This window comes from Dermacentor albipictus, chromosome 1 (genome assembly GCF_038994185.2).
Source record: "Dermacentor albipictus isolate Rhodes 1998 colony chromosome 1, USDA_Dalb.pri_finalv2, whole genome shotgun sequence".
In the NCBI taxonomy this organism is placed as follows: domain Eukaryota; kingdom Metazoa; phylum Arthropoda; class Arachnida; order Ixodida; family Ixodidae; genus Dermacentor; species Dermacentor albipictus.
This window is the reverse complement of record NC_091821.1, coordinates 427,919,197-427,945,119: the sequence shown is the minus strand read 5'-3', so window position 1 is coordinate 427,945,119 and position 25,923 is coordinate 427,919,197. Positions and strand designations below refer to the sequence as shown.

Below are 25,923 nucleotides of genomic sequence, written 5' to 3'. Positions count from 1 at the left end.
GATATGCGAGCTTGCTAGTGGATCAGCCACATATCAACGGTGTCTCTTGCACGACGCCAAGGTGCTGTTGATGTAGAACACTTTAGCACCTGGGAATTTGATGCATGCGTAACCTGTGAGAAGCGAATACGGACAGAAAATGAGATTACGCAGATTAAGAATCTGCCACACACTGCACATAACTACGCAAGAAAGAGAAGTACACACTATACTGGCAAGTAAAAATTTGCGACTCTTTACGAGTGCCGTCGAGGAAAGGAAGAAATGGGTTGCTACGGTAAATGTTAGCTAAGAAACGCACACCCTCGTTTCACAGCGGGGAAAAATATTTTGGGTCTCTCGCAGAACCAAAGACAACGCAACAGTGCACAGCCGATACCAAGCAGGGGCTCTATTCTGGACACGCATGGCGGCTGCACGGCCGCCATTATCCGCCATGTTTACTCTCTGATTGGCTGTCGAGAGGTCACGTGTTTTGAAATTTGTGCCAGGAAGCGGAAGTTTTGCGAAATGTCATTTTGCGTTTTCATCAAGATGACGAAACGTGACGTGGAGCTGCAAATTTTATGGACTAATACATTTTTTTGCTCCTTGGCAGATATATGGTGATGTTAGCGCTTCAAAAAGAATGTGAGCGGTAGCGTGCAAAAGCCAGTGCAATGCATCTGCAATTGCGCGAATATGTGGTGGCGATTCAAGACACGCGCCATGCCAGCTTGCTGATTGGCTGAAGGAATATCTCGTAGGGAGCGTCACAGGAAGGGCTGTTTCGTAAACGTCATTTTGACGATGCGTGACGTTGCGCAGGGCCGCCATTGCTGAGATTTTCCGCCATAATTTTTGCTGCGGCGAGCCGCGCGAATTATGCTAATGGGAAGCCATATGCAATGGCAGCCAAGAGGAATGCGTATCGCCACATTTTCCCCGTCGTTTGGCACCACGAAAATCTTTTGTTCATAACGCGTGCTCATTGTATTTGCATCGCTCTCGGGTGGTGCTGGCATTTGTGTTTTGGGCCATCGTTTTTTAAAAGAACGCGTTTATACGAAATAATATTGGTTGAATATAGCAAACTTTCAGCAATGTTGTCCACTTTTCACTGCTGCATTTGTATTGTAATCGAGATTAGTGCCTTTTCGCACAATCAAAAGTTATGACAACGGCCTCTTTCTAATTTATAAAAAGAAATGTACGCAAGGCGGCGTCTTGAAGTTTCCTCCTGCGGTGCGAGTAACCAGCGAAATGAACAAGAGATGGCAGCGCCGGCGCTTGCGTCGCTCTAGTGGATATCTCTGGCGCGCGCAACGCTATCGGTGATATTAGGCCGTTTCTCATCCACCCGAGTCGGGCTGAGTCACTTGCGTTTCACGAAATAGCGATAACGTGGCCTAGAACGTGCGCGCATCACCGCTGGTAGGTCGCGTATGTTGCCTCAAGAAAGAAAACAAGCGCGTTGGCTCCAACATGCGGTGACTCATTCCATTTTCCAGGGACACGCATCCGAGCTACTGAAGCAGACGACGGCTTGTACGCAGCAGACGACGGAAGCGAGAGCCGTTTTCGACAGAATAATCATACGCTTTGAGATAGCTGCTTTATTTTTACTGCGGAGGAAAACTGTTTTGCCTTACCGATAACGCTACATTGAGTGCCTTCATTTCAGTTTCTTAGGCGAAACGTCAAGTTGGCGTCACGTTATGTAAGCAAAACCGGGCCACCAGCGCCATTTTGTTTGCGTCGCGCCTACGTCACGCATCGAAGAAAATGGCGGAATGTCCAGAATAGCGCCCCAGATATCGAATCTTTGGATAGAAGTCCAGCAGCAGGAATGCCCTAAAGATACGCCGAAAGCGATACGAGCGTGAGCGTGCCTGTAACGAGTGGGAACATGTACCGCTTCTTTGAAGCTAGCCACTGCGGCGTGGCTCCGATCATTCCATGCGATTTCTGTGCAGAACGTCGCGTACGCGCCCTTGCGCGTTTTGCGCGGTAGCGTCTGCGCAGTGAGCTAGCTTCATGCACGTGTCATTTTTCGCCGCGCAAATGGTGCTCGAGTGCGACGCTTAGCTCGAGGCGACAACGCGCCGATTGGCGCTCCTTTCGCTTCTGGAAGCAGCGCACATTCGGATTGGTTCAACTCAAAGAGGCAGCAGAGAACGGTGGCATGTTTCGGTTATCGCCTGTTAAAATTGTACAGTACGCCTTAAACGGCAACCCGCCGCGCTGGATAAAGATGCTTGCTGCGGTAGTTTTTGCGATGATAGGCGATAAGGCGAGCCCGTCCGCGGCTGTGTTCTTAGCCGACGTCGTCACCACACCTGTTAATTTGAGCTGTGTATCCATGGTACAGTCACCGCGCGGAAGCTTTGACTAATCGGTTGGCCGTAAATCCCAAAGATGCGAAATATATGTTGCGGTGCGCCACATGATTAGCCGCAACCTAAATCGAGGCGCACAACCACTACGGCACAAAAGGTGATAACACTAACTGCATAGTATACGATGAGCCACTATGGATTAAAAAAATAATTCTGATGTCCTACGTGCCAAACCAACGATCTGATTATGAGGCAGGTCGTAGTTGGGGACTCGGTATTAATTTTGACACCTGGAAATTTTTACGTGCATACAATGCACAATGCACGAGCGTTTTTGCATTCCGCTCCTTTGGAATGCGACCGCTGCAGGGATCGTATCCACGACCTCGAGCCCCAAATTGCCACGGCGGCCGCCATAGTTACGAAAGGCGTAAGCGTGAAGTGCAACACTGCCTTCCGGTACGAGTGTGGTACAAGCGTAGCACAGCTGCACACTTGCTGCACAATTATTTGTCGCGGTTCTCCTAAGCTCGTAGTGCCTGCCTAAATACCTTGAAAGGCAGCGCGCCTCTCACGTATCGGAACGCGATAACAAGCGCTTAGACGGCCCACCTGAGCCCCCATGAAAGATGACGTGGCCACTGTACAAAATTATCACTGCGTAGAGAAGCCAATCCTTATGTCCCAATTGTGTTCTCATACAAATTAAGGAACCGTTATTAGACAGGAACAAATGAAGCAATGCAATTTTACTCACGTGGGGCGCCGCTGCTTCTTCGCCAACCATTGTATCAATCGAAGTGTCGGCGGCAGGGAGCGTTAGTATCGCGCGCTTTTGCTCCGGACCATGCGGTTTGGTCGAAGAAAGTGAACGGTGTGCTTAACATCTCACGCTTTTTAATGTCAAGATAGAAAAAGAAGGCTACGTGCTCAAGAAAACGAGATTACTCACCTCTCTGCTAAAGTTAGGCTGCGACTGTTTCGGGGTGCCTTCTCTCCAACAGGCATCATTACCTCCGCCGCGCAACTCATCAAAACAGCCAGGCTCGTACATCAGGCGAAGACTAGTAGCTGGGTGAGCCAACCACTTCAACGGATAAACGTCCCACTTATCGTCGTGAAAGCATTTCACTAAAATGTGCGTCATGATGTCCAAAAAAAATACTTTCATCAAAAAGCTCGAGGCGTGAACCACCGCTCAAAGGCAACAAGTAACTGAGTCCGAAAGCCGTTCACAGCTTCACTATTGCAGTGAGTTATAAAAACCTTCCAAACACAAAATACCGGCACTGGAAAACCGCTACTTAATTAGCAATAATTTATCATTCACTAACCTTCACAAAATTTTCGGAACAACCTAATTTGTAGCGTAAACAATGAATACTACGACCAAAAAATACGACTACGAAACTAGCGGTAACCATCTGTACTGTTGGAAAAGTGTGTGCAAAACGAAGCTACAACGGTTGCAACCACGTGCGCGCGCGTACACACGCGCACAGACACACACACACACACACACACACACACACACACACACACACACACACACACACACACACACACACACACCCGAACGCTACCTTGGCGTTTGTTGCGCCACCTAGAAATGAAAATTACTACTAATTTCGCTATTGTTACAAAAATGACGCTTCTAAAATAGCGCCTTTGCAGATGACGAGGTGACAAGTAAGGTATGGTAAGAGTCCGTTAGCTGTATTTCTTTCATTCCCCTTTGGTGTTCTTCTATTTACCTTAACATACGATACCTGCAGGTTTGTAAGAGACGAGAGGACGACAGTTCGGCGAGGCTCAAATAAATCGCGTGCTTCTTGCAAGGCGAGAGTCGGGATTAGCCGCAGATACTGCGATTAGCTTTGATACTGTTGCGGCTGTTGCTGAATCCGAACCTCTTTGAAGTCAATGGTTATAGCGGCTGCGCGCTGCGATCTCAAAGCGCGTTCGTTCTTTGATCTCTAGTACCATGGCCGTTGGATAAAAAAAACTATATTTGCTTTACGGGCAGAGGGCGCGTCGCAGAAAATTCGAAGACCTCACACGTGTATGTTTGTAGCGTGTGCGCGCTTGCATCCTACGGTTTCCACAGAGCGTACGACGCTCGAAGGTAGCGTCGTTGCGTGTCGGTGCCTGTCTTATCGCCAGCCGCGCTGTTAACGTGTCTACTTTTGGGGAACTCCACATGCGCGTAGTCCCCGTGTTTGCAAGTGAATTTCGCCTTCTGCTCCCCGAAACGCGCTCATTTTGGATCGTACCAATGTTAAAACGACGATGGCATTTGCACACCAGCTAAGAAATGAATCGTTATGAACTTGGGCGGTTATGAAGCTAGTCTAAAGTTGCAGTTTTTACGTAGCGAAAGCGGCTACGAAAGTGGGGCTGAAGCGCCAGCAGTAGCGACAGCATAAGGAAGTGGCACGCGGCGCACGCGTCAAGCATTTCAGAGCTTACTGGCTTTCGAATGAGAGGAGGATGCGCGCGCTCGGGGCCTATTAGTTGGAGTACCGGGCTCGACGGCCGCTGTTCGATTCCACCCCATCGGTCACACATTATTGTCTTTTAATGAAAGCGAGGCGAAAGAAGAACCTACCTCCCGCAAAGTGGCAGGAATGAGGTTGGAACGCTTCGCAATAAGTTTTTGGAATGTCTTCATATGCGAGTTCTAATTATTGTATACTGGACTCAACCGATTCACAACAGAAAACCAACTACAAAAATTAATACAAATTACCCAATAAATTGTTTATTGAGAACAGTGAAGGGTAATGTTGTGCAAGTGTTGAGCGAACTCAATTGCTTCTGAAAATTTGTTGAAGTCCGTTGTTTCAACAATTGCCCAACAATATACACAATATATAAATGGTTAATCAACAGTCATTTTTGTACGGGATACGTCTCCTATATAACCGATCAGTTTAGCCTAAGGTTGTGTTTTAGCAGAAAAGCCAGAAAACCAGAAAACCAAGGTCAGGGAACTATTCAGTGGCTGTGCAACCAGTTCAACCCACCAAGCCCAAGCACAATTACAAATAAATGAAACTTAAAACGAATTATTTACACGAATAAAACACACACTGTCACGAGGATCCCATCCTCGTCGCCAGCGTCACGATCCACCTGGATTCGTGAACAAGGGAGGGCTCGAGGCACCCTCCGTTAGACGGACGCTCCGCAGCGTGGTGGTGCTGGACGATGACTGACCGCGAGCAGCCGTGCTCGTCGGTGTTTATTGCAGTGCGGTGACCAATGTTGCCTGCCGAGCTTGGCAGGCTACCGAGCCTAGCGGTGAACAAACATTATGCCTGAGGGGGCGTCATCTGCTTGCTACAACCCCTTAACCCCAGTTTGTTTGTTAAATAAAAAAACAAACGTCCAACGTCCTCCACCCTAGCTGGGTCGACGGTGCCTGCTATCTAGGCGAGTAACGGTCCGATGGCCTCCGCCGTCGAGTACTCCGCCTGGGCAACGGTGTTGATGGGTGGGGTGTGGCAACGCCGGATGCTGCCTGAGCCAGCCTCGCTCCATCCGGAGGGTCCGTTGTGGTCGGCCTCATGACTGGTGCTTGGCTCGACACCGGTCCAACGGGTACCTCACCACTGGCTACGGTTGCCACCTCCGAGGTGAGTGGTACTCCGCTGGGAGTGACTGGTGCTGCCGCTAGTCATCCTGCGGGCTGGAACTCAGAAGTCGCAGTCTAAGGTGCTGGCCAGGTCCCGAGGCGAGGCCTGACATGGTCGGCGTGTCTGTGCCACATGGCCCCGTCTGGCACGCGCACGAGCAGCGATGAGGCGCTGGCAGGAGACACCACCTGTCCCACAGACCAGGGTGGGCCAAAACGGAAGTTCCTGGTGAAAACTGGAGCTCCCGACTCTGGCAAAGCCCCGGGACGGCACCCTTGGTCAGCAGCCAGCTTCTGTTTCAGCTGCTTCAAGAGCACTGTGGATCGGAGGTCAGGATGCAAGACGTCCAGGGGTGTCTTGACCATCCGACCCAGCAGGAGCTCACAGGGGGCATGGCCAGTGACATCATGTGGTGTGAGCCAGTACTGGAACAGAATCCAGGCAATCTACATCCAGAAATCCTCAGTCTGGTTCTTCTTAAGTTTGTCCTTGATGGTTTGCACCACCTGCTCGGCTGCACCATCTGAAGCAGGGTGGTATGGCGGAACCATCATATGGCGAATTACGTTCTTCGTCAGCCAGGCTAGGTATGGCGAAAGCAGAACCATTGTCCGATACGACGACGTCCGGCAACCCCTAAGCGGCAAAGACCTGTCGCATCACTGCAATGGTCGCGTCTGCTGATGGAGTGGTGACAGGTAGAACATCCACCCACTTCGAAAAGGTGTTCACCCCCACCAGGAACTTATAATGGCCCTTGAAGGGCCCCCCAAAATCCACATACAGGCGGGACCAGGGTTTCTGTGGGAACGGCCAGGGGGTGATTTCCACGTGACGCGAGGCCCACTGATGCTCCTGGCAGTCTTGGCAGCTCTTCACCATGCGAGCGACGTCCTGATTCATGCCAGGCCACCAAACACGGGACCGGGCCACCACCTTGGTCTTTTCCATGGCAAGATTACTTACGTGCCGCAACTACAGGACCCTGGACCAACAACTTTGTGGGATCACCGCCCTGGAACTTCACTGTAGGCAGCCCTGCTGCAAGCTCAGCTCGGCGGCCTTGTAGCTATAGGCCTGCTGAACCAATTCCTCCCACGGGACACCGCCTTGACCACCTGAGACAGGATTGGGTCCCGGCTGGTCTCTTGCAATACCGCAGACCTGGAGAGTGCCTCCGGGTATGCGTGCTCCAGCATGAACACTTCAGCAGGTTCTAGAACAGCGTCAGGGACCACCTTTGTCAGGGGCAGGTGGCTCAGGGCATCAGCAGGTCCCAGGTCCTTTCCCGGACAGTAAACCAGCTGGTAACTGTAAGCTGCCAGCCTCAAGGCAAAGCGTACCACTCGAGGTGATGCCTGCACGGGAACTGCCTTGTCAGGCCCCAGCAGCACCAACAGCGGCTTGTGGTCCGTGACCACCTCGAACTTCCGGCCCCACAGATACTGGTGGAAGCGTTCAACACCGAACGTGAGGGCCAGGTCTTCCTTGTCTAGCTGGCTGTAGCATTGCTCTGCAGCATGAAGCTGACAAGAATCAAACGACACGTGGCGTTCCTGGCCATCCTTGTCCCAGTGTGCCAGGACGGCTCCCACGCCGTACGGCAACACATCTATGATCAGGACGACAGGCTTGACAGGATCGAAGTGTACCAGCACTGGAGCCTTGGTTATTAGCTCCTTGCTGCGCTGGAAGGCCCGATCCTGCTCCTTCTTCCAGACCCATGGCTGACCATCCTGACAACTCCTGCAGAAGTTGATGAGGCCGAGGTAGCTTTGAAGCTTCTTCTTCATCTGGGGCTTAGGCGCCTTGAGCACAGCATCAACTTTGCGGGGAGCCAGGGCTAGGCCAGCCTGGGAAATTACATGTCCCAAGTATTCAACACTGGGGGCCAGGAAAATGCACTTTACCAGCTTGAGCTTGAGCTACAGTCGTGCCAGGACATTGTGCAGGTTCTGCAGGTGCTCCCCCTCATCACTGCCAGTAACCAGGATGTCATCCAAGTACACCACTACGTGCCTCATGCCCCTGAAGAGGTTGCCCATCTCCCTCTGAAATATGGCTGGGGCTGAGGCCATGCCAAACGGTAAGCGCGTGTACTGGAAGAGCCCCAAAGTTGTCGATATTGTTACGTATTTCCATCCTGGCATCCTGGAGCGCCAGCTGCTGGTAAGCATCTCTGAGGTCGCGCTTGGTAAACTTCTGCCCACCGGACAACGCTGACCAGAGATCTTCTATCAGTGGCAGTCGGTACTTTTTGATGGTAGCGACAGGATTGAGGGTAACCTTGAAATCTCCGCATATCCTGACTGCTGTCTCGCTTGAGGACTGGTACGATGGGAGCGGCCCATTCAGACATCTTGACGGGCACCAGGATGCCCTCTCGCTGTAACTGTTGCAGCTCCTGGGTGAGCTTGTCCTTCAGGGCGAACAGCAGTGAGCGAAGCTTGAAAAAACGTGGCCAGACTCCCTCAGGTACATAGACGCCAGCCGTCGTGCCGCGAATGTGCCCACCCCTGGCTGGAACAGGGACTTGAACTCGGTCAGGAGGTTACGGACTTCTTTCACCACATGCAGGCTGGCTTCCTGGTACTCTGGCAGACGAACGCCCAGCGCATGAATCCAGTATCGGCCCAGCAGCGTTAGCGACGACCCCTTGGTTAAGTAAAGGGGAAGGGGTTGCCTCCCTGCCACCAAAGCAAACGCTGACCTGGGCATGACCCTGGACCTGAGAGAGCTGCCCAGAGTAGGTGCGCAGCATCACACCCGAAGCCTCGACGGACACACCGGGGAAAGTACGCTTGAAGAGTTTCCTGGCCATTACTGACACGCTGGACCCTGTGTCCAGCTCCATGGAAATGGGGTGCCCGCAGATTTCGACGGTCAGCATGTACGGTGGCACAGACGACGGTACAAAGCCTGTGTGCCACATGTCGAAAATCGGCGGTTTCTCAGCCACGACGTGGAGCCTGGCCGCGGAAGAACCTGAGCTTGCTGCCGCACGCCTCCGCCACGTACCCTTGCGATGGCTACCCTGACCGCGGGCTTGTGTAGTACCTGGGCTTGAATCAGGCTGCTGCTGCTGTTTGCGTTTTGTCCTCCCCCTTCGGCATACACGTGCCAGGTGCCCAGTTTTCCCGCACGTAAAGCATTGTACTTGAGAGAACAGGCACTGTGAGGGGGAGTGGGCACCACCACAGTGACCGCAGGTACTGCCCTTTGTCGCCAACTCGTTAACCACCATATCCGCTGACGGTGAGCCAGTTTCACGGGAAATCTCGCCGGCGTCCTTGGTGGCAGCTTCCATTGCCAGCGCTGCCTTCACGGCGTCGTCCAGCGAGAGGTCGGGAAGCTCCAGGAGTCGCGTCTGCATGGCGGGGCTGTTGATGCCGCAGGCGAAACGGTCCCGGAGCAGCGAGTCCAGCTGCTCCCCGATAACACAGGCACTTGCTAACCCTCGCAGCGCAGCAACGAACTGCCCGAGGGTCTCTCCTTCCCGGCGGCTCCGGATGTTGAAGTGGAAACGCTCCGATAGTGTGGACGGTGCTGGGTTAAAATGCCAGCGCAGTATGGCGAGCAGCTCACCCAGCGTCTTAATGTGCGGCGTGGCTGGCTTGAGAAGGTCGAGCGCGGGTCTGAAGACGCGGGTCTCGCAGCTGGCAAGGAAAATGTCCCGCTGTTTGGCCTCGGGTGTGCCGTTTTCCCGGAAAAACCCGTGGGCTTGCTCCTCGTAAATTTGCCAGGTGGACCCATCTTCCTTGAACGGCTCGAGCCTTCCGTACAGCGGCATGGCGGCAGCAACGGGGGGCGGTGTTTCGCCGCTTTCGGTGGCGTGGGACAATCCGTGGGTACTCGTCGTCAGCTTCATCGCCACTGTCACGAGGATCCCACCCTCGTCGCCACTGTCACAAGGATCTCATCCTCGTCGCCAGTGTCACGATCCACCCGGATTCATGAACAAGGGAGGGCTCGAGGCACCCTCCGTTAGACAGACGCTCCGCAGAGTGGTGGTGCTGAACGATCAGTGACCGCGAGCAGCCGTGCTCGTCGGTGTTTATTGCAGCGCGGTGACCAATGTTGCCTGCCGAGCTTGGCAGGCCACCGAGCCTAGCGGTGAACAAACATTATGCCTGAGGGGGCGTCACATGCTTTCTACACACACACATACACAAAACAAGGAAATACACAAATTGAATTCTAGGGTTTTACGTGCCAAAACCACGATTTGATTATGAGGCATGCCCTAGTGCTGGACTCCGGATGAATCTTGACCACCGGGCGGTGTTTAACGTGCCCCCGATGCACGGGACACGGACGTCCTTGCACTTCGCCCAACACCATAGAAGCCACCGCGGCGAGTAAACAAGGAAATGAAAATTGAATAAAAAGTAATTTGTACGGTAACGGGTTATTTATTTCGCAATTGATTTCTTCTATCAACAAGTATCTATCTAACTATCCACAACTGAACACCCTGTCAAGGGTGTGAGAAGCGATACTACGGGCTTTGCGTTAAGTTTACAGCGCTTGTATAATAATTTTTGGGTACCGAATTCAGCGTGTCGTATGTGATACACTGGGTTTTGTGGGGTGAAGTGCGGAAAAAGTAAATCAATCAATCAATCAATCAATCAATCAATCAATCAATCAATCAATCAATCAATCAATCAATCAATCAATCAATCAATGGAGAACACGCGGTAACAATCGAAAACTTCCTGCCAAAACGTATTCTGGAAGGCACAACTGCAGAAAAAACGGAGTTTCTCTATGCGTCCGCGTATGGTGTAGCGACAGTTGGTGCCTTTATGGTCATACCCGCTTCGCAAGCTTGAAGCCCCGTATCCGCACAGAGTGTTAGGATCGGCCTACAGGGGTACTGCTCTGCAAAGCTATTTCAGCCCACTGCACGTGCTTCGATCGACCCGCAGTGGGGGCGCCCTACAGAGAACCAGCGAGGACAGCGCTAACCAACCATGGACTTACTTCAGAGAACTGCGGACTACGGCAGCTCTGGAATTGAGAGGCGCCGGCTGGGGTCGGGCGTGGCCACATGGCTACGGGGACGCAAGACAATGGACACCACGACGGCCACGCTGCGGGGGTCAGCTCGGGGAACCCACACGCCGTCCAAGACGCAAGACAATAGGCACCCGGCCGCGCTGCAGGGGTCAACTCGGGGAATAAAATACACCTTTCCTGACACAGGCCCCGAGTTTTACGAAGTCCGTCTGACATCGCCTCCGGAGCGTGAACCTCGCGCAAGGAAGTGTGTGTGATTGTGTGTGTAAACCGTCCCGCAGAGAGGCGACTTGTTTATGATGACTGGACGAACGTTTGCCTCACCTAGAGATCTAGGGAACATGAAGTGCTTATAAGCGGCTGTTGTCGGCTGCTAGATGTGCTCGTCAATGTACTCGTGAGCTGTGTGCTCGTACGCTGTATGCTTCGTTTAGCGGGCTTTATTTAGGAGTCACGCTAGACTGCGTAAATGTATCACTTGTTAAAAATGTAAATACTGTAAATAAACCCTGTTCTCCTAGTTCCTCCCAAGTTCCTCCCTGCGACCTCAGCTCCTTCAACTGGTGGTAGCGGCGAGATCGTCCGACAACTTCTACAACAGGTAACAGCGGTGGGATCGTCCGATAACTGTAATATCTGGTGGCAGCGGTGGGATACGAACCCACGCCCTCGAAGAGACTGGTGATATGGTGCGGCTTCAGTGGGTAAGCGTTTGGTTTTGGCTGTAAGATTTACCAGGCTTCAATTTCTCTGTGTTTGTAGATTTGATTCGCTGGGGATCTTTTATTTGTATCTTAATTTGCGTGGGCATCGCAGCAAGTATTGCGTGACAGCAGAGCTTAAAGTAGCGACCATGGTCCTATTCCGTTTGACGAGAGCTGACCTGTTGTGGTTGTGTGAAGAGCTTGAGGTAGACGTAGAGGAGGACTTGATGGAAGCAGAGATTCGTAAAACGATTCTCGAAAGTAACAATAATTTGAAATTCATAGAACAAATTGGTAACCGAATTCTAAGCATAAAACGGGAACAGGAAGCAATTAGGCAAGAACAGGAAGAATTTAGGCAAGATCAGGAAAAATCTAGGCAGGAACTGAAAAGCATTCCGCAGGAGAAAGACTTAACAGAAATAACGAGGCAGTACGTTGCTGCATTGAACAAAGAGATTGAAGGTTTGGAGCAGGAAATCGAGCGAAGTCAACAGCGGCTTGAGAAATCAGTACGCTGGACGCAGTGAAAGTGGGAGGAAGTCGATAGCAGAGAGAAGTAGTAGCACCTGCGAGATTAGCAGCACGGTCATAAGTAAACTCGAAGTGTTAGCCGCTAACGATGCCTTAGTGGCAGCAGAGGCCGGTAAAGGCCGTAGTGAGAGCGACGAGGTCCTGTGCCAACAGAGGACTGTAGAGACAGCTAGGCCAGCTGTGAATGAATTGGCACAGTTACCGCTCATGTGCGTCGCTTGTAACGTTGGCGAGGTACAGAGTACTGTTGACCCGACAGACGCGAGCACCCATGTCGAGCCAGATCTGCGAGCCGAAGTGAAGTGCGAGCTGGACGATGCAGTTGAGGGCAGTTCTCAGGATTGCGAGCTGCGTAGCTCAAGAGAAGACAACTGTATTGTTCAGGGATCGGTGCAGCTCTCCGCCAGTCTAAGTAGTTAAGAATAATTCGGATTGTGCGCGTGAGACAGCGATCGATACCGAGGGGCTGTGTGCCGATGCACAGTGTGCGTATAGAGTGTAGACATATACACATAGAGTGTATACACATAGAGTGTATAATATAATATACACATAGAGTGTATAATGTCGCGTGGATATCTTTGAGCGGTTGACCGGGTAAGGTGCACGGAAGGCAGAGCGCCGCCATACCTGTCATGGAGAGGAAGCTCAACGTCAGCGGCACGCTCCTGTTGGCGAGAAACAGGCGCAGCAGGTACCCGTTGTCGTTGTCGATGGGCGTTCGGAACATCGTGGATGACTTGAATGGCCTGCTGCCTGGCGACCTGGCATGTTGACGGGCAACAAAAAAGAAATAAAAAATAGAAAAGTACAAATAATCAAAGTGACCTTTCATGTCGATATCAATGTGTGCACGCACGCACGCACGCACACAAAAGAAGAAAACGCATCTTAACGTGCACGCGCCTATAACATTTCGCTAACGTATATGCGTGAACTGTTCTTCTATATTGTAGAAATGACCACTGACATTACGCTCGTTTGCTTGCAGGCCACTGAAATCTCTGGAAAGTTTAACTATGGCACTCATCGGTGAGAATCTGTGAACGATTCTTCGTCAGAATCTCAGGTGACCTTACTGCCCAGCGTTATGCGCCATTTCTGGGAGGCGTAAAGCAAAATCAGCTGCTCGGCAGTGCGCTTCACATGATGCTTTTGACGACGGAATAATACTTCGTGCAGATTGAGATGTCGCGAAGGTGCTGGCAATATTCTTACGCAGGAAGACACAGACGAAAAGCTATATACAAGTATATTTACAAGAAAATACGCCGCACTTGGCCAAGAGGCAACAGCCAGCGCTAGCCTCTAATCGTCGTCGTCATCTTCACACTGCTCGCCTCTTCGCGATCGCAAATACTGTTCCGTAGCACTACACCCGGCGGCAAAAGCGCCGTCCCGGAGCGACTAAAGGCCGGACTCGGAAGCAGCGTAGTAGGCCTTGAGCCTACTGATATGCACGACATCACGTTGCACGACAACCCACAGGAGCAATTTCGTACGTCACATGCGTCACCTGGCGCAGCACGTGGTAGGCCCTGTGTATCGCGGAAGGAGCTTCTCTGAAAGTCCGACGTGACGAGAGGGCTACCACAGGAGCACGAGCACGCCAGGCGAAAACTGTACGTCACGATGGCGGACGTTGTACTGACACTGCTGAGTGGTTTGTGAGGCCGTCAGTCGAGCACGGGCAAGCTGGCGGGCATGGCCGGTGTGGGCGATGGCGTCGCGCGCATACTCGCTTGTTGAGATCGCAGCAGGAGCAATTGCCGTGTCTAGGAGCAAGGTAGGTTCGCGACCGTACAGTAGATAAAAGGGAGAAAATCTGGCGGTGTCGTGGTGGGAAGGATATTACGCAAATGTGACGTAAGGAAGGGCAATGTCTCAGTCGCGGTGGTCCTTGGAAACGTACTTGGACAGCATATCGGTAAGAGTACGGTTCAACAGCTCTGTCAGGCCATTGGTTTGAGGATGGTATGAGGTAGTCAGCTCGTGTTGAATGGAGCAGGAACGCACAATGTCGGCGATAACGTTCGAGAGGATGTTTCGACCACGGTCAGTAAGCAGCTGTCGCGGGGCGCCATGAAGCAAGATAATGTCACGCAAGAGAAAGTCCGCGGTGTCAGTAGCGCAACTGGTAGGGAGAGCCCTCGTGACAGCGTATCGCGTGGCGTAATCAGTTGCGACGGCTACCCATTTGTTCCCAGAGGATAATGTGGGAAAGGGACCGAGTAGGCCTAATCCAACACGAAAGAATGGTTCCACAGGGACGGTCATCAGCTGGAGATGACCGGCAGGTATCACCTGAGGTGTTTTCCGACGCTGGCAGGGATCACAGGCAGCAACATAGCGTCGGACGGAGCGAGCGAGATCAGGCCAATAGATGCGGCGGCGGAAGCGGTCGTACGTGCGGGTTACGCCAAGATGTCCTGCAGTGGGTGCGTCATGCATCTCAAAGAGCACAGTCTGTCGTAGATGTTTTGGCACGACAAGAAAAAGATCAGAGCAGCGAGGGAGGAAGTTCCTTCGATACAGAATACCGCCCTGGAGGACATGTATCAGTGAACGGATGCGTCGGTAGGTGTAGAGCGCAGACGCTCGATGAGGGCTCGCAGTGATAGGTCTCGGTACTGCTCATCGGCGATGTTAGCGAAGGCAGACACAGAGAAAATGCCGTTGGCGCTACTACTGTCGGCGTCGTCAGGCTCGTCTACCGGGCAGCGAGACAGGCAGTCAGCGTCCTTGTGTAGTTGGCCAAATTTATAGGTGAAAGTATACGAATATTCTTGGAGGCGTGACCCACCGTGGTTGCTCAGTGGCTATGGTGTTGGGCTGCTGAGCACGAGGTCTCGGGATGGAATCCCCACCACGGCGGCCGCATTTCGATGGGGGCGAAATGCGAAAACACCCGTGTTCTTAGATTTAGGTGCACGTTAAAGAACCCCAGGTGGTCGAAATTTCCGGAGTCCTCCACTACGGCGTGCCTCATAATCATAAAGTGGTTTTGGCACGTAAAACCCCATAATTTAATTTAATTCTTGGGGGCGTAAGGCCCAGCGACCGAGTCTTCCTGCAGGATCTTTCAGTGAGCATAACCAACAAAGCGCGTGATGGTCTGTGACAAAGGATAAGGGTCGGCCGTATAAGTATGGGCGGAATTTCGCAACCGCCCAAACTATTGCCAGACGCTTACGCTGAGTGATGGAATAGTTGCGCTCCGCGGTTGAGAGGAGCCTGCTGGCATAAGCGATAACCCGGTCGTGGCAGCGCTGGCGTTTTGCCAGTACTGTGATAATTCCGTGACCGGTGGTATCAGTACGGACTTCGGTAGGCGCAGAAGGATCAAAAGGGGCCAGAACGGGAGGCGTTGTGAGAAGGTCGATTAGATGCGGGAATACAGAGGCCTCGTTATCGCCCCACTGGAAAGCGGCGTCTTTTATGCGAAGCATATTACGAGAGCTCAACCCAGCTCCTCAGGCGCGGCGGTGTCGCCTTCAATGACCTTTGACCTCATGCCATACCACGTGACACCGTGATGTCACGACAGAGGAGAAACGGGGCTCCAACTCGCGCCGTCGCTCGCGGCGTCGCTCAACTCTCGCAAGATGGGCTGGGCGGGAATCGAACCAGGGTCTCCGGAGTGTGAGACGGAGACGCTACCACTGAGCCACGAGTACGATGCTTCAAAGAGGTACAAAAGCGCCTCTAGTGAATGCGGTGTTGCCTTAGAAACGAGCTGTTTCTAAGGCTCAAGCGTGCGTCACTTGCTCAGGCGCACATTTCGTTGCCGCGCCGAACGCTGCGTTGCTCGACGCTCACCGCGTCCAATGCGGGGCGCGTAGTCGCTGGCGGGTCGACAAGAACGCTGTCGCGTTCCACTCTTGAAGGCGAAGCAGAGTAACGCATGAGTTGTTTCTTCGTCTAGCCGAACCAAATATAGCCAAACAACAGCAGTTCACCAGGCTAAACAGTGGTTCAACAACTAAAATAAAGGCTAGTATGCTTCGCGTCCTGGGCTTAACCTTAGCTAAGCCACAGCCATTTTTTTTCAAAAGCTCAGTGAGTGGACGTGCTATGGCGGCGAAATTCTTCACAAAACGGTGGAAGTACGAACAAAGGCCGATGAAGCTCCGCACATCCTTGACACACTTCGGAACAGGGAAGTGCGTAACAGCATGGATCTTGCCTGGGTCCGGTTGCACTTCATTCGCGTCAACGAGATCTCCAAGGACGGTAATCTGGCGACGGCCGAATTGGCACTTCGATGTGTTGAGTTGCAGATCGGCTCGACGAAAAGCGTGCAGGACTGCTGAGAGGCGCTCGAGGTGCGTAGCGAACGTTGGGGAGAATACTATAACTTCGTCCAAGTAGCACAGGCACGTGGACCATTTGAAACCGTGCAGAAGGGGGTCCATCATGCATTCAAAAGTGCGCGGGCGTTACATAGACCGAACGGCATCACTTTGAATTGATAAAGACCGTCGGGTGTTACAAAAGCAGTCTTCTCGCGGTCGAGATCGTCCACGGCAATCTGCCAGTAGCCGGAGCGAAGATCAATAGAGGAGAAATAGCGAGCACCGTGGAGGCAGTAAAGGGCGTCATCAATCCGAGGTAGGGGATACACGTCCTTTTAGGTAACCCTGTTAAGGTGCCGATAATCCACACAAAAGCGCCATTAGCCATCCTTCTTTTTGACCAGTACAACAGGTGACGTCCACGGGCTAAATGGCCGTTCAATAACGTTCTTGGCAAGCATTTTGCGAACTTCTGGGTGAATAACTCGACGCTCCGCCAGTGACACTCGATACGGGGGGCGATGAATAGGAGGGGCATCGCCGGTATTAATGCGATGCTTAACAGCTGTAGTTTGGGCCAAAGGACGATCGTTAAAGTCAAACTTATCGTGGTAGGAAAACAGAATGCGGTAGAGCTCACGAGCATGCTCGGACGGCAAGTCGGGCGCAATCATTTTCTGTAAGTCGGCGATGGTACATGTTGCCGACTGGGATGGTAGAGGAGGATCGGATGAATTGTCTACTGCAATACATGCTACTGAGTGATCCTCGAATGAGCAAAGCTGGGCCAGAGACATCCCGCGTGGCAGCACTTGTGTCGTCAAGCCAAGATTGACCACTCGCAGGCACACGCAATTCGCAGTAATAGATAAAACTGTATGAGGTACTGTGATCCCGATTGTGATCCCGAAGAACCACGATCTAGTGACTGTCGGGGACTGGTGGGGATGACACAAAGTCAACGTAAGTCAGTGCCGAAGGTGGCAAGCGAACGAAGTCGACGGAACTAAGGCGACTGGGGTGTGGTTCAGCGGGATCCAGAACAGGCAGGTCAAGGTGGAGAGTTCTGGCGGAACAATCGATGAGAGCAGAATGTGCGGAGAGGAAGTTTAAGCCGAGGGTGATGTCGTGGAGACAGTGGGCGATGACTGAATAGCACGATAGTGGAGCGATCGGTGAAGGAGACGAAGGCGGTACGCAAACCAGTTACGGGGGCTGTTCTGCCATCGGCGACACGGTCAACATGTGTCGTGGCGGGCGTGATTATTTTCTTGAGCCTGTTACGAAGGTCAGCGCTCATTACCGACAAATGCGCCCCAGTGTCCATAAGAGCAGACACAGAAACACCGTCGACTTGCACGTCAAGAAGGTTCAGATGAGTTGGCAACGTCAGTAGAGGATTTGGCGGCGTAGGGAGCAATGCAGCGTCACCTCGAGGCGCTGCATCATCTAGTTTTCCGGCTGGGAGCGGCGTCCGAAGGCAGTCGGCGAATAGGAGCGACGGGGCTGGGGATAGCGAGATTGTCGTCATTGGGGCGAAGGCGAACGAGAATAGGGGCGGTTCGGTGCAGGAGAATCAGCGGCGGCGTTATTGGAGCGTGCGGCATAGGGACGAGAAGGGCCACCTGGAGGGCGACAGTAGGCAGTATAAGTATACAGGGTCGGGGAACTCCAGTGACTGCGATGGTGCTCAGAAATGTGCCCGATTCGGTGGCAGTGAAAACAAATAGGCTTGTCGTAAGCAGTGCGCCATTCAGATGGGTTGCGGAAACGTGGTGGGCAAGAAGATGCGGGACGGGGCGGAATCGAAGAAGCCGGGCGGGTATCAGGGCGATGGGCCGAGCAGATGGTGTGAAGACCCATGTTTTCGAACTCCTGGCGAACTCCTGGAGGGAAACCGTGACTGCAGATGCGTTGGTGGGGTTGGAGTCGAAGGCAGCCGGATAGGCGGCCTCGATCTCACACCGGACGATCCTGGTAACATCGCCAGTGTTGTTGGGACGAGGAGCGTCGGCACAGGAAGATGTCGCTGGGGTGTTGGACAGACGGGCAAACTGCTGGTTAATACGTCGGATTTTAGCGAGTTCCAGGCGGCGGCACTATTTCATAACTGCATCCATCGTAGCCACGTTGTGGCAAACGAGCAAGTTGAAGGCGTCATCAGCAATACCTTCGAGAATGTGGGAAACCTTGTCCGACTCAGTCATGTGTGCGTCAACTTTGCGGCACAGAGCCAAGACGTATTGAATGTAGCGCTCTCGTGAGGTTTGCACACGGCGGGAAAGCGTCTTCTGCGCGGCAAGTTGGTGACCGTAGGGGTTGCCGAAGAAGCTTTTGCTTAAGTGAATCCCAACTGGTGAGTTCATCTTCGTGCGTCCGAAACCAAACTCGAGGTGTGCCACCGAGGTAAAAGGCTACGTTAGCGAGCATGATAGTAGGGTCCCACCGGTTATTGCGGCTGACGTTTTCGTGCAGGCTGATCTAGTCATCGACGTCTTCCCCATCTTTGCTCGAGAATACGCCAGGATCACGGGGAGCGGGGAGACTGATGTAGGTCGTCGAAGTGGCAGCAGGTGACGGAGCCAGCGGAGTCGAGTTGTCATCGCCAGGGGCCATGAAGGAAGGCTCGACGTACCGTTCACTGCGAAGCTCCATGACGAGGTACACGGAACGTCCACCTCCACCAGATATGTTACGTAGAAAGACGCAGACGAAAAGCTATATACAAGTATATCTACAAGACAATACGCCGCAATTGGCCAAGAGGCAACAGCCCGCGCTAGCCTCTAATCATCGTCGTCGTTTTTACAGTGCTCGCCTCCTCATGATCGCCAATACTGTTCTGTAGCAATATTATCTATCTTATATAACAGTGTCTACATACATCATATGATGGATATTCGGATATGGATATGGATATGGATATCCGCCTCCACCCCAGTAAAGTGCGGATGCTTTGTTTTAACTACTTGAAGTGGCAGTTCTCACTGAATAGGAGACGGTTTACAGAGAAGCTGCTAATACGACTATACTATGGAAGCGCTCAAAAACACTAAATTCGTGTTTTCACAGCACTTAAAAAAAGAAAAAAAAGACCGAGATCGTTCACCTAGTTAACGTTTTTATGTGGCATAATACAGGTGATGTGCAATCAATATTTGAAGTCTGTGGATTAATTATGGGCTGTAGAAAGATTGCTAAAACCCGTCTTCTGGATACATTTAGAGTAGCTATATGAAACGCTTGCAAGGTTTCTCCGCCACCATGGAAAAACCGAAGGGGGTTGCAATTTCCCATTTGGAGAGAATAAGGGCCACATTCAGTGTGGCTTACGTGTGCTGAATGTTTTAAGTGTGTATATATAGTTATGCGTGTAATAAAGAAGTGCGCCGTGCAGAATTCCGCAGCTGGATTGCCAGCGCGCAAGTGGGGCTCGGGCTAGACTTTGTTCACCGGCTAAGCCTACGCTGTTGCGTCTTCCAGTCGGCGTTATTAATGCGGTCCACAGCAGCGTCAGACTTCTTTGTCATATGTGCTTTAAGAATAACTCTTGAATTCTCGTTTTCTCCCTATTTCGTGTATTATACAAGACGCTGGTTTTCCCAGGCGTTTCAATTAACCAAATGAGACGCGTTGTTTTTACTTCATTGAAGCTCGATTCCGGGATATGACTTCCTCTTGAATTGCTACAACGTTACTACTTTAAAAAAATTAATTATGGGGCTTTACATGCCAAAACCACTTCCTGATTATGAGGCACGCCGTAGTGGAGGACTCCGGATATTTCGACCACCTGGGGTTCTTTAACGTGCACCTAAATCTAAGTACACGGGGTTTTCGCATTTCGCCCCCATCGAAATGCGGCCGCCGTCGTTATTACTTTCTCTTGATTAGAGATCGTAATTCCCGATTTCTCTATGCTATACTTAGGGCCTAAATTCGCCGCTGCATCGTAACTTACATTCTCAAGCCTCTGCAAACATATTGCATTGTCCACCAGCGGCAGTATGCCGTCCTCATACATCAGCCCAGAAACCTTCTGCTGCGCCTTTTATCAATCACGGATCTGAGATAAAACCTGATTCACTGCTTTCCAGTCGTCTTTCTAGATGTCGGCAGCGACAGGATTCTCTCTGGTAATTTTAGAGCGCATCTGTTAAGTCGCCCGTTCCTGTCGCGAGCGTCGGCGCGGGCATCGATCCTCGGCGTTTCTCGTCCTACCTCGGCGTAACCGAGTTAACAATCACAGCGAAGGACGAAAGACGCGAGGCGGAAAGCGGAGGAAGGCATGACGAAAGCCAGAGAATAAAAGCGTAGCGCTGCGATGATGGCCGAGAGATGGCGACAGAGTACAGCGCGCGTCGTCTGGGAGGTCTCTCGGCGACGGCTGCATGCAGCGAATCGCGCCCACGCGCCACCCACGCGCTGGCTCACGCGATCTCCAGATTAGCGGGGCAGTCGCGGAGTCTCGTCGCTCCTCGCTCCAGTTGCAACATACCGCACAAGAAAGATTGTGCCAGCCAATATATCGAGAAACGAAAACACGTATAGAGCTACGCTCAAATTTCGCATTAGAGAGGATCGTAATCGTCGGCGAATTTCTTTTATGCGAAGCATACTAGCCGCACAACCACGCTCTTCCTTGTGGCGCCGCGCGCGGCCGCGTAGCTACCATATGACGTCGTAACAGCTGCAAAAGCGGAGGCTCAACTCGTGCGCTTGCTTGCGGCCGCGTAGCTACATAGCCGGGTCTCAGCTTGTGCGCTCGCCTGCATGAGTTGTTTCTTCGTCTAGCCGAACCAAATATAGCCAAGCAACAGCAGTTCACCAGGCTAAACATTGGTTCAACAACTAAAATAAAGGCTAGTATGCTTCGCATTCTGGGCTTAACCTTGGCTAAGCCACAGCCATATTTTTATAAGGTACTATGTGATAATAACCTCCCAGGTGAAATTATGTGCAATTCGAAAGGGGGGCGGGTTGTATATGACTGCTGCGCAGGCGAATTTTAAGGTGTGTGGTTGAAGTGCGGCCTTCGCTAAAGGTTCGTTCATAAAGGGCTCAAAAGCGCTACATGCGGTCAACATTGTAAAAGCGTGAGTAATGTCTAGGCAACGTTTTAGAGTGTGCGCTTTAACTACAGAAGGTAATATTTTTTATGCAGCTGCTTGGATGAAACAGCTTTCCTTCAAACTGGTGTATGGTCCTGCAAGTTCGCAAAAGTGTACTGTTTCTTGAAGTGACAGCTTCCTTTGCGTGGGAACTTGAGGGATGGCAAACCACGGTATACTTGTTGTAACGCGTCCTTTGAGTCCGTAAGGACAACCACATTCCGCGGAGGAAAAGTCTAATTTGCACAGAGCAGAAGCTATTGCTACGTCATCGTGAAAGAACTCAACAACAAAGGCTTCACAGTAAAGTTTCAGTGGATTCCCTCCCACATTGGTATCTCAGGAAACGAAAAAGCCGATGCGCTTGCATACTCAGCGCTCTATCATCCTCCGAAAATCAAGGCTCCAAAGAGTAATCAAGTGCAAAAATCTGTCATTCGAAATCACTTTGCGTCGCTTTTGGTTCCACCGCATATGCCTTGCGTAACGAAGAGATTGCACCGAGAGGAAGCCTCACTTCTACATCGAATAAGGACAGGGTCTGCTAATACACCGGCCTCGTTATTTAAAACGGGGCAAATCAATTCTCCGAACTGTACGGCATGCAACGAGACAGGAGACATTGAGCACTTTTTGTGGTCCTGCCAGTAATTCCAAGATGAAAGAGACACTCTCCTGAAGAATCTGCAAAACAAGGACCTTCCGCATGTACGCCTGCAACACCTTATATTTCCCGAGGGATCAGTTATAGTCCGCAAAGAAACTTCACGTCTCCTCATCGAATTCTTAAGAGAGACTGGTTTGATAGACATATGGTGAAACCCTTCAGCGGTATTGTGCGAGACGCGCGGGCGGAGCAATTGGCGGCCTTGTTCGCCAGGCTAAACCCGCCTGCTGCTACAATCCACCACCACCACCACCACCACCACCCCCACAGCTTCCTTTGGCTCTTTCACCCGCTTTCGTGGTCGGTGGTTGAATTTTCACCGTCGATACAAAGACACCAATGGAAATGGCCCGTGCTCTGGAGCAGCCGAGCTTTCGGGTCGCGTTCACCGCCGAACGCGGAGCTTTTTGTAGGCGTACAGGCGGCCTTCCACGTCGGCGCTCGCCCTGTAAAAAATTGGAGGACGCTTAAGCTTCGCCTTCAAGGGTGGAGCGCGAGAGCGTTCCCGTCGACCCGCCAAGGGGTGTAAGACAATGCGCTACGGCGCAGCGATCACTTACGAGGCGCCCCGCATCGGACGTTGCACCCACCAAACACGCGGTGAGCGTCGAGCAACGCAGCGTTCGGCGCGGCAATGAAACGTGCGCCTGAGCAAGCGGAACGAACCAAAGAACTCGGTGTCTCGGAGAACAACGTCAGCCATCAGCGCCAGACAATAACGTTGGCGCAAACGCCTCGAACGCTTCGCGTACGTTCTAGCGTTTCCGTCGCAGGAGTTCGAGCTGCGCAATCTATATATTGCTAATTTTCCTCTTGCTCCATTTGTACCCTCAGAAGAGGCGAGATGAAACCACCGCAGCAAACACAACCAAGGCGAGGCGACCATAAGCTGCCGTTTGCTTATCACGTGACGAGGGCGCACACTTCATTTATATTTTCTATCACAAGACTTCGCGATGATCACATGATGCTGCCTCCTATATTTCAGTTGTGTGCTTTCTCCATGTTAGCGCCGCTAGCGGTGGTGCGAAATTCTGGACATTGACAAATTCCGTCATATTGTCGAACTCGCCCGGCTTGCGAGCTCTGATTGGCCCACAGCAGGCTAAGAGGGCCGCTGCAACTTCTCTGATTCTCTCAAATTGCCGCCATCACCAAATTTGACGACATGACCGAATTTGACATTATCCAGAACAAGGAACTTTAAGAAAAATTGCTGAAGTAGAAATGATGTCCCAAAAGAGGGAAGTCAGACTGCCCGCATTTTAGGAGGGGCACGATAGAACAGTGACTTATAATGAAGGAAAACATCAAAACAAGGGCTTTTTTGAAACTCCCCACAGATTTTAACATGGCTCATTTTGGCGTACATACACTACCCGTCGACGTGTTCGTTTGTGTTACATGTTTTCTAAGATGAAGCTCGAATGTCTTGGGAGATTTTGCTGGTGACAGCGACACCCATACTCGGCCGTAGATGATGCATTCATCGGGAGCAACTGCATTTTATTGTGTTGATTTCCAAGCGTTTACACTAAAAGAACCGACGCCCTCGATGTTTAAGCGGACAACTGTCGACAAGGATCTATTACGGAGGCGAAGTAGGGGAAAGCGCTGGTTTTACCTCTGCTAGTAAGAAGCTGCAGGAGCTTTCACTCCAGCAATCTTTTAAAAACTTCTTTGGTCCTGAATAGCTGAACCTAGTTAAACCTCTTTGGTCTGAAGGAAAATTGTCAGCGTTCGTAGCTGGAACAGAGGGAGAGAGAGCGATTGTGGAAAGGAGGAGGTGCTGTTTTTTGCAACGCTGTAGGGAAGACGTCTCAGCGCCCCGGAGAAGGCGAGTAGAAGATAAAGAGGAAAGAAGAGAAAGAAAATATCGAAGGTGGTCACAGAGACACAGGCTCTGTCAGCTTCCTCACCCCTCTTTCTTGTTTTGCAAACTTCAGTTTAATGCATTGTAAAGTTGTTTTAGGACTCCGGGATAAATTGCGGACAACGGCAGCATAACAGGTGAACGCTTGAATTGGCAAATTTTTACAAAGGTTGCAAATAAACTGCACATAATAAACATTTATGGTTATTCACAACAGTCTTCATCCTTACAACGTGTCTCGCATATTTCGTCGAGGAGACCGGGAAAACCAACTATACGCCTCGTATAGCACAATAAATCTGGAGGAGGAAAGTGAGTGTGCAGTAATTATTTTCGAAGCAAGAAACTAACCTACTGTTATGATCAGCCTGGAATTCGACCTCTCAAGTGTGCGAAACACCCGAGCTCGCTTTGCCATGTCGAGTTAATTGCCCTAATCGCCGAGAAAGCGTCACCCATATGGCCCCCGCCACATCCTGGGCAGACACACGAAACCAGCAGGCCAGGAAGCGGAGGCCACGACTTCACAACCTGACAATGGGCGCAAAACCCCAAGCAGAATTCCACAACCACAAGACCACGACAAGTGAATGACCACTTCGGCGGGGACTTCACCTATTTTAACGACTGTACGCAAGGTATTATTCAAGGCCGTCCTGGTACTCAGGTTAGGAAGAACCTCTCAAGCTCGGACGGAGTCACAACCATGCATGTACAACTGAAGTGAATGCATTCTTTCTAATTTCCAACATCACGATGCCCGTATTCGTCGCCGTCTCCTGTTTCTTACGGTGAAAAATCACTTCACCCGGTCGAGATATCACTACAAACTTCAAACTTTCGGTATACGTCACCCACAGAATGTCCCCATTTCCTATAAAACAAAGCCCATGCCGTTATTGCCAGGGAAGCGAGAATAATTTGTAAGCGTTTCGTGTAACGTCTCTAAACAGGCCAAAACGTGACTTTGTCAGTTTACATTTACCCCTAATTAATATACACGCATAAAAATTTCCCTCCATATCACCCCTAAGATTTCTCACATTTCTTCAAAATACAAATGTCGTTAGTGATCTTGCTTTTTTCGGCGAGGCGTGAAAAGTGGCATATAACGTTTTTGAACGCTTCCAGTCGCAAATTCGAAACCAACGCAGCTCTATGCTTTGCTTCAGCAGGTGAAGTGTGAGCGGAGTGAGACCGTAGACGACGGTCAGCTAAATCTCACTAACGACAGGCTGTTAAAACGAACGAGAAGCTTGTGAATTCGGTCCCGGAATTGACGGCTGAAACCCTGCGAGGGTTGAGCGCATGCCAGTAATTGCTGAGCATCGTACCCTTCCTTCACACTCTGGCTGAGCGGGCTCTCAGAACGCAGGACCTTGCGACCGGCCCAGACCCCAACGGTGACGACGGCGATGTAGTATAGGATGATGGTCAGCGCACCCACGAGACTCACGGCCATGGCGCACCGCTCGGGGATTCTTCTTCTTCTGCCGCGTGCGAGGTTTGCGCTGGTGCTGATGATGATGACCTCGGACACTGACGCATACTCATAAAGGAGAAATGGCGAATGAGCGGGCGGTGTACCAATAAGACAAAAAAAGGGGGGGGGGGGATCGTGGTCAGTATATTAATGAGTATAGTAAAGATAAAGCTCAATACTAGTTATATAATTTTTCATGAATATTTACTTAGGAATAGAGCAAAAGAACGTTGTTTATCAGTCGGTCTATGGAATGCTGAAAAAACTAAACGCAAAAA

General features: G+C 51.5%; 1 protein-coding gene across 2 annotated transcripts in view; it reads right to left on the bottom strand.

Annotated features, from left to right (window-relative positions):
* LOC135897352 (high-affinity choline transporter 1-like) overlaps positions 1–25,641 on the bottom strand; it is a 77,489-nt gene extending 51,848 nt beyond the window's left edge. For both annotated transcript variants that reach the window (XM_065425967.1, XM_065425971.1), the window contains exons 1-2: positions 25,497–25,641; positions 12,847–12,980 (exon numbers count right to left, since the gene is read on the bottom strand). In XM_065425967.1, the coding sequence (XP_065282039.1) occupies positions 12,847–12,980; positions 25,497–25,624 (262 nt within the window). In that variant the 5' untranslated portion in view covers positions 25,625–25,641. The remainder of the gene's footprint in view (positions 1–12,846; positions 12,981–25,496) is intronic.
* Positions 25,642–25,923: the final 282 nt, after the last annotated feature.